Source organism: Microplitis mediator, chromosome 9 (genome assembly GCF_029852145.1).
Source record: "Microplitis mediator isolate UGA2020A chromosome 9, iyMicMedi2.1, whole genome shotgun sequence".
Lineage (NCBI taxonomy): Eukaryota > Metazoa > Arthropoda > Insecta > Hymenoptera > Braconidae > Microplitis > Microplitis mediator.
Genome location: NC_079977.1, coordinates 16,773,732 through 16,785,834, shown reverse-complemented (window position 1 = coordinate 16,785,834; position 12,103 = coordinate 16,773,732). Strand labels below are relative to the sequence as shown.

The 12,103-nt window shown below is 33.5% G+C and overlaps 2 protein-coding genes across 2 annotated transcripts; both read left to right on the top strand.

Annotated features, from left to right (window-relative positions):
* The first annotated feature begins 4,094 nt into the window (after positions 1-4,094).
* Positions 4,095-7,341, top strand: LOC130674369 (uncharacterized). Its single transcript, XM_057479681.1, has 5 exons — positions 4,095-5,569; positions 5,848-5,937; positions 6,091-6,216; positions 6,298-6,369; positions 6,590-7,341. The coding sequence occupies exons 1-5, from the start codon at positions 5,340-5,342 to the stop codon at positions 6,717-6,719; spliced, it is 648 nt and encodes a 215-aa protein (XP_057335664.1). The 5' UTR covers positions 4,095-5,339; the 3' UTR covers positions 6,720-7,341.
* Positions 7,342-9,257: 1,916 nt separating this feature from the next.
* Positions 9,258-10,633, top strand: LOC130674943 (uncharacterized). Its single transcript, XM_057480390.1, has 3 exons — positions 9,258-9,671; positions 9,874-9,963; positions 10,038-10,633. Exons 1-3 carry the CDS (start codon positions 9,439-9,441, stop codon positions 10,165-10,167), a joined length of 453 nt encoding a protein of 150 aa, XP_057336373.1. The 5' UTR covers positions 9,258-9,438; the 3' UTR covers positions 10,168-10,633.
* Positions 10,634-12,103: the final 1,470 nt, after the last annotated feature.

The window sequence follows — 12,103 nt, the reverse complement described above, 5'->3', positions numbered from 1 at the left end:
AAGGCTCTTAATATTTTGGTGATCGCCAGAGCCATACACTGACTGCGCGGCCATTATTGTCGCTATAGAAGGTTAATTAGTAATCACAAAAATTATTAATTACGAACAGTAAATCACGTTACATTATAATGTAATATTTCTTCAAATATTTTCATGTCAGAGGCTTTAATCTAAGTTTTTTTTCCCTATCATCATCACAAAGTTTTCCAATGAACTCGGACATCATATTTCCTGCGTTTTTATTCAATTCTTCCAGGTGCTTCGCTGTTTCATGAAATTGAGTTATTAAGTCTTTTATTTGTTTATTGGCCGTCGTATTTGTCCCGCTTTCATTAAATTCTTCCAGGTGCTTTACTGCTTCACGAAATTGAGTGATTGTGTCATTCGCAGAACCGTCATCTAGATGTCGATCACAGCGTCAGCAAAATGACGAGCAAAATGGTGAGTGATACCATCAGCAAAATTATGAGCATGATTGTCAGCAGGACGACAAACGAGACCATCAGCAATATTACCGTGCTATATCAGAAGTATCTGAAATTTTATAAAAAACATTTTTGCCTTCTATTTATTTACAATTTAATTGATGTCACACTGTTAAAAATCAGGAGTGAATTCGAAGTGATCACGGATTTTATTTAAATCAGAATTTTCTCTGATTCAGCGTTTTAATATTAAAATAAACTCACTTTCGGAGTAAATATCACTCCGAAGAGGATTTCATCCACGTTAACTCCGCAAATTTTTCATAGTAGCACGTATTTTGAAATCTCATTCAGTAATTTGGTTTGTTCGAAATCGTGATAGGTTACTTAAATTCCACGTGTTTTGCTGTCAACCTCTTTAATATTTGACATTTGAGTTAGAGTCTATAGCGCGCATTCATTCACCTGAACTTGCATGCGTTCGTTAATTTTTTTTTCTATTATTGCTTTCGAACTTGTTTTTGTTATCTTTTTTACGTTTGATTGTTGGCCCCAACTTCAAGGGCCTGCTAATAAGTATCTCCTGTGAAGCAGTCAGTAATACTTGTCGAAATCCGGTAGTATTTAGTGCAGTGACTTATTTACGAATTGCTTCTGGAATAGAACAAAGCATAACTTTACCCTCCTCGTTTTTTTCACACTCAGTGAAAGCATATCAGTATAGAGAAGGGGTGAGAAGTGGACTCATTGGTTCTTGGTATATACTCTGATACAATCTGGCACAAGTATCTGGGATCAAAACCTAAAGCAGTAATTGTTTAACTCTAGCGCAAGATATCATATTTTCATCAAATCAGGCACACTATCACTGCATATTAATAAAAACAAAATACACATTCATTTATTTGCTGTAAAACTATATTTCATCACGAATGCGCAAGCTTCTAAATCCTTGTTCAATAAAACGCGTAACAGAATGATATCACATTCAAACAAAATAATTCAAAAAGTGAATTTTCAATATTCTTTTTCTTTATTAACTTATTTGTTAGTTATAGAATAAGGGGGTACATATATATATATATATATATATATATATATATATATATATATATATATATATATATATATATATATATATATATATATATATATATATATATATATATATATATATATATATATATATATATATATATATATATATATATATATATATATATATATATATATATATATATATATATATATATATATACCCTCTATACTTTAACTAATAAAACGAACGATATTTACAAAAATAATTTCGGTTCTTTTCTCACATTAAGTTTAATGTCGTAATTTGTAAGCCAATTCACTATTGTTCTACTACACGTGACTAACACTGCAAAACAGTAATTTATATCATAGACACTGCGTGATAAAATACGTACATTTATTAGTTGATGATAGTGTAGAAATAAAAAGTCTTCGATTAAAATGAATCAATTAAAATTACTCACATTGTGATGCAGCTAGATCACGCATTCATTCTTTATCTGTCCATATATTTACATTAATTTTCAACGAAATACTACACAAATCGATAAATCTAGTAGCTTTTTTAGTAATGAACGAAAATAGTGAATTAATTTCTGTAATATAATTGAAAGTGATGACGTCATCCACTGATAAAAATAGTATCAGCATAACCAACTACTTTGATATTCTCCAACAGATGTCATGTCGACATTTTCAACCTAGAGTGTGTTCCTAGTCACGGTTTGAACGACAGTATGGAGTTTTCCATAGAGACTGCACTTTTGCGTACTAGTAATGATTTTCAAATCGAAATTTTCTAATTGAACCAAACTCCTTGTAAACTTAAAGTAGATCACTTACAACATACTTTTACATTGATTTTCCGAGAAGGTATATTATTTTCATAATAAAGCCATACAAACCGTTATCATATAAAACTCCCTGAAACTACCTAAATAGAAGTTTATCCGTCTCTTGGTTCAAAAATATAATTTTTCGATTCATTCAATTATTCACGTGAACACTGATTTAAACCTCATGAATTGGATTTCCAATTGAAATTTGCAAATATTTACACAAATTTTATACAACATTGAACAATCGATTATGCACGTATCGAACGATGTTGTTTATCACGTATATGGCCACGATTCTGAAAAAACTCTTGTCATTGTATACCAATATTATGCCCATACAAAGTATAAAATAATTACATTCTTAGTATATCTCTCTCTAAGTAACTCCGTTTTTTTTGGACCTTGACGATTCAACCGAATTGATTTATTCTATTCTGTCAGAAAAAATTATCTTGTGGTATAAAAGCTGCCGCAAGAATTTTCAGTTTCTTCATTCGCTTGTAGCGTGGTAGAGGCCAGGTATGTTGTACCGCAATTTTATTACACTATCAATTGCATCCAACGTTTTCGTTCCCCAATTCTAGAGATTTATTGTCTTCACAAATATTTATATTTACGCTATTAACTTCGTATAAGTACATTAATCCTGATCTAAGCTTGTGGTAAAAAAATTCGCAGAAGCCGTTGAATTTCTTTGATTTATGTTTTTTTCGCCCATTAGTTAATTAGCTGGGAGCTCAGTTTTCACAAAAACTAGTGGGTACATGCCAGTCATGTTTCGGTTGCGGACTAGATCGGCAGAGTATTCAGAAATATTGCTTTCATAATTTTTACTACGTAATTATTTCAATTGATCTTAAATCTACAATCGTATAATGATATTGCAAACAAGCTTTTGGTAATAGCGAAAAAATACTTGCAAGGTATGTGGTAAGCATTTTTCAGAGCAATTAACATTAATGTAGAACTGTTTGAATTAAAACCCGAAACTGTCAATTGAAGAACAGGTTCAGTAACTACATCGGATAAGGATCAAAATAGGTGAAACTTGAAATCGGGCATTCATAGGATTATGGCTCTCTTCCAATAATTTTTTCAAATGCACGTATTGCCGTTTAAGAATCAATTTATCGTGGGTATTTTGTATCCAAAAAGTTTAAACGAAATCTATTGTATTTTCAGAATGAGTGACTTCAGACCTCGTAGCTACTCTATCCGCGAGTTCCCATCTAAAGGCATGTAAGTAAAATATAAGTTCAGTAGGATTTATAAATGTAGAGTCGAGTTTTTGCTCCAAGTGTTTTTTGTCCACAGAACAAAGCAGGTCTCGCAGAGATCAATAAAAAATTCAGCTTATGAAACAAATACAGCCATCGACAATGCATTAGAAAAGTTGAATAACCTGGTCGTTAATCCTGTTGGACTGGCAAAAAAAGGTCGTAAATTACCTCATTACTGCTGATATTAATATCCACTTATTCTTAAGCAAATTGTATGCCTAGATAATAAATACTAATTCCTACATAATTTGATAGTTTTATTTGATTCTACACCTTTGTTCATACACCTATCTTATTCTTACACCGATAAACTATCTTGTTTGTAATCATAGTTGTGCAATTCGAAATTTATATTATACCGATCAATTAATTTGTAAAAATCAGTGTAAAGTTATATAGTGCGAAGTCAGTTTTGAATAAATATCCAACCACATATTTAATCTGAATCTTATTACAATAATTATTTCAAACGCCAACTACCTATTTTTTAGTAATATAAAAAATAGGAAAAATTGTTTACCGCAATTTACAGAATCCCTATTTATTCTTCTTCTAGTGACTTTTGCTATACGGAACAGTATTCCGATCACTACAACGTAGGAAGCAACAAAATCACTTCTAGAACCATAAGGAATTACTCTGATTCTGATGACAATACGGCAAGAACGGTAATGGTTTACTTCGTATTTGTTCCTTTACTTTAGTTCAGGGTTAAGAAGTAACTGCTGGATTATCCTGATGCCTACAGAAGAACTAACTAGGACCTGGTAGTGCGGGCTTCATTGCTGTGGCGACTGTCGTATTATAAATGGAGATAACGTTTTCTAGACAATGAGACGAGGCCACGCCTTAGCTTTTCCTTGATGCGGCCAGTTGAACAGTTCAGGAAACTGGTGCCTCAGATATTTTCTGAAATGGAAGGGGTGTAGGTCCAACGATATTTGGGTTTGTTGTGGTTGTGGTTAGATTCCACATGCTAATAGAATGTGTTCTTTGAACATACTTCTAGAGAATCTCCACAACTGGTCAATTGACTATATTTTAGACTATGAACATCGTTTGGACGGAAGGTCACGGCATCCGCAACGTGTGTATACCCGAAATAGGTGAGGCGATGCCCCCCAGAGATTAAGAAACTGGCTTTAAAATCCACGACCCCCTTTACTAATTAATTAATTAATTAGTAATTTAATATTTTCTTGTAAGAATGTTAATAACATCCGAGAACCTGTTATCTCTTGAATAAAATTGAATATAACATCCAGCTTATCAGTACGAGACTACAAAAACTATTCAGTAATGAAACATCATTGCTATCATAGATACGTGACTCACCCAACGCGAAAGTTGATAACATTCATGTTAGAGTAGGTTAGGTATGTTTTTATTCCATCAAAACAATCCACTTGTCGTAATATGTCTCTAAGAATAGACAAACAAACGCACGTGCGTAAATTAGTCACATTTGAATAAGAACGTTGGGTTTATCACGAGTGACATATGTGGCAATAAACTGTTGACATTGATTACCGGATTGAGAAACATCCGGACAAGATGTTGTTTATCGGAAATAATTGAACTTGGTTTGCGCTTTTAAAAAAAAGTTATCTTTAATGAAATTGACCTACTCTTTGATAAGTCAGAGCATTCTAAGCCCGAAACTAGTCTCTCGTCCGACGGAGAACACTAAACACTCATATCTGGGTTTCTGTTGTGTAGATTTTATTAATACTATTTTGTCTTGACACAAAAACGACATGGAAAATTTAGATGCAAATTACGTTGAGCTGTCGAGCAGAATTTTTGTGCCCAAGGACTGGCTGGTTGGTGGATGTAAGAAACTGCTATTGTCATTGGCTAAAAAAATGATCGATAACGTTGTCACCGATCAGATGTTCATTCTACAAATAAACCGTATGCCTACAGTACTGGTTCAATACCAAGATAAAAATGGAACTTACTACGTCTTTGAAGAAGTCCGCGATCAGTAAGTGAGCCATTGTTTTAAAGAAAAAAAAAGTACATTACACACCAAGGCAAGAAAGTAGATCGTCCTAATTCGAATGTTTGCTAACCTCGTTCCTCTCATTCTTGGTGTGTAATATACTGCTAATGTATCGTGCAGGTTCCCGAAATGGGTGAAACGACGAGTTAGCATTGAAAGAAACCAACCCTAAAACCCGAGCACTCCGTGGCACTAATTAATAACTTCTGATGTTTGTTTGTGTGTACCAAAGAATTAACAGTTTCCTTCATTCTTTTCAGAGAACTAACGGACGCATACAAGATTGATGTGGTCATTAATAAAAATATCATCAGTGGAAGAAATTCTACGGGGGCTGGTACTTCAACTTCGTAAGTAATTACGACTCACTGCCGTTTTTCCTGAAATATGCTCTCGCTACGTATGCTACGCCCTCATTCTAGTTTCACAACGGCCATTTCGAGCATGGCTTGGGTTTTCAAAGTCAAGTGCTAAAGGTTAATTCTATTTTTCAATTATTTCAGAGAGAATGCTTCAACGGAAAGAAGTGACGAAAATTTCAATAATGGCGTATCATTCGATGATTATGTTATTTGTACATATGAAATTTACAATTGGACAGCGTTTTACGTAGTGCCGGCCACACAAGTGTGAGTTATTTGGAAAATTCATGTAAAATCGAATCGTAATATTTTTTGGATAGGAGCCTAATCTGATTTTTCTATTTTCAGAATACAAACGATGAATCCTGAGAGAAATATCCCACGTGCGGCATATCAGCATACGTCAGGCGGTGTAGAAAGGTGCTTATTATTTAGAATAATGAAAATAATTTATTAATATCCTTTTATAGTTTATACTTTCAAAGATGTGCAATTAGCAGAAAAAATCAAATCACCCAACAGTAAAATCTAAAACGTAATTCTGTGATATCATCCGGAACTCGTTTATCGTTGAAGAGACCTTAACAGTGTTCTGATTATGAACGTATTTCTTATCTCGTGTTATTTTTTATTGTTACAGACCAAGCGCGCGCTACGATGTTTTGCGTTTATTTGCGGAAATTGGGATTTCTTTTCTGTTTCTGATGATAATAGTTAGCATGATCATCTTTGTGTTGTGTAAAAACGAGTCACTTGATAATTTATTTTAGTAATGTTTTCCCTTCGGTTTTTGTACAGAATAATTGTGTTTTTCATGTCAAAATTTGGGAAATAAAACAATGTTCTAATTATAACGAGAGTTTCAATATTGTTTCAATCACTTTAGTAATTAGAATACTCTGGGACTGAAATGCATGGGTTTGTGCACACTGACCCACTGCGCATACTTGCCTTGCATAACTCTATATAATGATTATAATATTTTCGGTCTGGTTACTATTGGTATTCATAAGTGATAAGTAGCCATTACAAGTTTATATCACTTTCCATAACCAGAAACCCTAAGATGACCATACTATGATGAATTCACTATCATTTTGTTTGGCAAGAAATAGTTCGCTTATTACGCCGTACTTCCGTGCAAGTGGACTGATGACATTGAATATTAAATAACATTCGGGCTCGGTCTTATTTATAAACATCTATTCAATTTAATATGCACTCATACAAAAACAAAGCTAAGGTTGATTTTAATAACCTCGGGAAACCTGTTCCATACAAAACATCAAAAAGACTTTGCTTAAATGAAATTGACCTAGATTCAATATAAATATAGAAATCCTAAGCACTGAGCTAGTCAATCGTCGGTTGGGGAGTAATTAATTAATATAACGGGACCTAAGTCCACCTCTTCCACGGAAGCCGATACCTCGCCTTTTTGGGCATACTCGCGTTGCGTGTGGTCCCTATTTTTATAATCAACACCACCATATATTATAAAAGCGAAATATGAACATAAGCTCACATTAACTTACCCATTAGGCATGCGTTGCATGTGGGTGTCTCACCAACAATCACCACGAGACCGACCTCATTCGGACCCAAACACTCCTCCTATCTCTGGTCGAAGTGGGGCTTGGAATGGATCCCCCATGGTACCAGACTTCAGCTCTGGTGAACTGCTTGCGTAGGATTAGTGGTGGGGACGCAAGTTCTTCCCCAACCCATGAGGGCTACCTCCACTTAGGAATATAATCACTAAGATTTCAGACATGCCATTATACAAACTTGCCCTCACCCATCACCTAGTGATCTCTAATCTACGAGTTTTTTGTGGACGCCATGATGTTTTAATACACAAAATGGCGGAGGTTCGTCCACTCGGGCTGGTTGGGGAGTACGCACTAATATTTGTTGTTCAGTAACGTAGATTTTATCAATACTTTTTATTTTGACCCAAAAGAGAAATGAACGAATACTTAGTTGCAACGTATGATAAACTATCGCACAGGATTCTTGTGCCCAAGGGACTGGTCGGTTCACGGATTCAAAAAGCTTCTATTATCATTTGCTGAGAAAGTGATTTATGATGATGACCCCTATCAGATAGTCAACTTACGAATAAACAATGTACCAACAATGCTGGTTCAACACCAATACGAAAGTGAAACTTACTACATCTTTGAAACAATCTTCAATTACTAAGTGTGTGCTATTAATTATTAATATTCTGCTACACACCGAGGAATTAAAGTATGTGTACTAGTGTACTGTTCGTACGTATACTTAGAATGAGTGAAGCAACGGTTTAGCTACCAGCAAGCATTCTATGATTAACAGTTTTCTTTATTTGTTTTAGCGGACTAAGGGACGCACACATCATTGATGTCATCTTCACTGATCTCGCAATGATAAAAAATCCTGTGAGAGCTGGTGTTATAACTTCGTAAGCAATTAGAATTGCAACAAAAATTTTGTTTACTTAATTTTGTTACTGATTTTATTTTGGAATGTTTGGTAGGAAATCTATAGCGGGAACGATCCATGAAAATTCCAATAATGAAATACAAGTTGATGACTACGTTATTTGTAAGAAATAGAGTCATAATAAACCGATGCATTATGTTGTGCCAGTAACACAAGTGTGAGTCATTATAGTACAGACATGTTAAATGTCATCGTTATATTTTTTGGATAGAAGACTAAATTGGATTTCTTTTTACAGTATACAGTGGATGCGTCGTGAGGCAGATATCATACACACAGTGGATTCGCATGCTTCAGCAGATTTATCCAGGTACTTATTGTTTACAGTTTATAACGAACCAGTTTGGAAGAGGTTTTGCGTTGCATAAACCTAGACTATGTACAAAGTATTTACGAATTTCTTACTTGTTTATTTTTTTATTTCAGTGAGGCCCTGTGCTATGATATTCTGCGGTCGCTTATAATGATTGAGACCTTTTTTCCTCATCTTCATTGTAGTGATTCTTTGTGGATTCTTTGACAATTAGCCATTTGATGGTTTATTTTGATAATATTGCTAATTGAACTTTCTGTAAAACATAATTGTGTTTTTGATGTACGGACTTTGAAAATAGAACAACATGCTAAATACAGCAATTTTCTGAAAAATCATCCTTGTTTCTTTATCTTTATAACCTTCATATTAAAGCCATTTATAATAAACATACTCCATTCTTTATTTACTAAATACCATACGCAAAATCACGGGCCATGATTTATCATGGAGTTAAATCGCAGTATTTTTTGGATAGGAGCAGACAAAAATAAATGAGTCAGTAATGAATGCAAATTCGTAATTATAGGGTATATCACCTTTGAACTTGTTTTTGCGTTGCATATATAATTGAAAAATTCTAGGCACGCAGTTAGTCACTGGTCAGATTGTGAGCACTAAACACTAATTTCGGTAGTTCGGTGACGTACGTTTTAGTAATACTGTGTTACTGTGACAAAGAAAAAGAAATGGAAAATTGCGTAATCGTAAATTATGTTATGCTGTCGAGTAAAATTTTGGTGCCTGAGGAGTGGCCGATTCGCGAATTCAAGGAACCGCTAATGTCATTAGCTGAAAGCGTGATTAAAAAGGCTTATCTCTATCAGATAGTCGTCCTACGAGTAAACGATTTACCTACAATGTTGGTCCAATACCAAAATGCAAGTGGAACTTACTACGTTTTCGAAAAAATCTCCGATTAGTAAGTATAGTTATGGAAAAAATGTATACTACATACCGAGGAAGAAATGTATGACGTCCCGAACCGAGTATTGGCCGCCCTCACTTTTGGATCAGATAGACCATCGAACGCTATGCCCAACTCTTCTCTTTTGGTTTATAATATACTTCAATACGATAGCGTTAAGCATTGAATAATTAACAGTTTCCTTTGCTTGTTTTAGCGAACTAATAAGGGACGCACACATCATTGATGTTGTCTTTACTGATAGCACGATGATGAATAATCCCATGAAGGCTGATGCTTCAACTTTGTAAGTAATCACAATTCTGACAGCAATTTTGTTTAATAAACTGTTTTATTAATTTTATTCTGAAATTGTTTTAGTGGAAATTCTACAGCGCGAACAATTAACGGAAATACCAATAATGAGATACCGGATAATACCTACGTTATTTGTACGGATCAAAACGATCATAAAACAACGCATTACATAACGCCAGTGAGACAATTGTGAGTTACATTTATATAGAATTAAATCACAATATTTTTCGGGTAAGAGGCTAAATTAAATTCCTATTTTCAGTGGACAGATGATGCGCCTTGTGAATCTAAGAGATATAAAATTGAGGCGCTGGCTAGCACCTGGCTAGTTTGCCTAGAAATTAAATAAAAAATGGCGATACTAAATCCCATGATTCTTAATTATAAGTTATATATTGACTAAATACAAATAAACTATTATAAATTTAATTACTAATTTTAAATATAATAGTTATTAATAATCAGAATAATTTAAAAATTTTTTATTTAACATTCTTTTATTTAAACTTTTTTATAAAACGAATATTATAAAAAATAACACAATACAAATTATTTATTTTTTTAATGTTTCAAAATTTGAATATTTTGACTTCATCAGCATCTGGCATATTTTCAATGCTAAAAGACATATTGCACTTATTTAAAAAAGTTTTTGCTCACACTGGGAATTCTGGAGTACACTACATTGTAATATTTTTAACAAATCATCTAAATGACAATCTGCAATATTGGATTTTATTGCTGGAAGTCGGAGTATGATAATTGTATCAAGTCTTTTTATTGCATCCATTATTAAAATTAATAACTTGTTTATACATTGAGATATTAATAACATAATAACAGAATTAATTTACACATTAATATTTTTTCAACTACTAATAATATTTATAAACATAATTTTCATTCTTCTCATCGATTATTTACTGTATACAATAATTAAATACACACATACTAGTGTACACGGATACTGGTTCAAGCAATACTTACGCATGAGTTGTAGGTAGCGCGAATTCTAGTTTTGCCTCAATATCGCTAGCGAGGGCCTAGTTTGGGATCTAGGCGGCCCTCGATTATTTCTACTCGGGGACAAATACTTCACATGCAGTAGATCCTCAACCGTCAGGAAGTGGTTGCATGGTATTTATTTTTCGGCTCAATATAAAATCATTAATTAATATTCACTGATAGGATATATTTTTAAAATTGTGCAAATAGCAGAAATATATAAATCAGTCAGCACTAGAAGCAAAATTGCAATTTTGTGAGCAATCAACGTGGAATTGGTTTTGCGTAGCATAGACTTCGACCATGTTCGAACTATTAACATATTTCTAACGTCATGTTATTTACCTTTTATTACAGGGAGGCCTTGCGCAACGAAGCTCTACGTGCACTTGCATTAATTGGGATATGTTTTATAGTACTCATAGTAGTGGTTAGTCTGATCATCTATTAGTTCTTCAAAAATGAACCATCAAATGATTTATTTCAGTAACGCTGTTTATTCAAATTTCTGTAAAAAGATAATTGTGGTGTTGGTGAAAGAATTTGGGAAATATACGAACATTATAAATATCACTGAAGTTTCAACATTATTTCCTTTACTTTAGTAATTATATAATAATTATAACATATTCAGTCTGGTTACTATTGACATTTTTTGGTAATTATCACCTTTTTATTGATTTGTCATTTTTTTCAACGATCAGGAAAACCCTAGAAAACTTGATCAAGTACAGACGGACCTCCCGAAGCAGGGATTTGGGACATGGAATAAATCCTGTTCTCGAACTTATGTACCCTACGTCTCAAGCGTCAAAGACTCTCTCGAGTCTGGCGCCTCAGACCACTCGGCTTGAAAAATATTTCTTGATTTTTCGTTCTTGTAATCTTTATATTACAACCATTTACAATAAATACATACTTCATTATATATTCATTTCATGCTGAACACGGAAAAACTTGTAGTTTCTTATCATAAAATAACAACATAATGATGAATTCGCCGGTTTCTTTGTCTAGTCAACAATAGTACTAATGTTTCCAATTATTGAATACTTGCGCAAGCAGAATTCAACTGTTTTTATAATAAATACAATTCAAAATGTCATGTTCAATACATCCGGAAA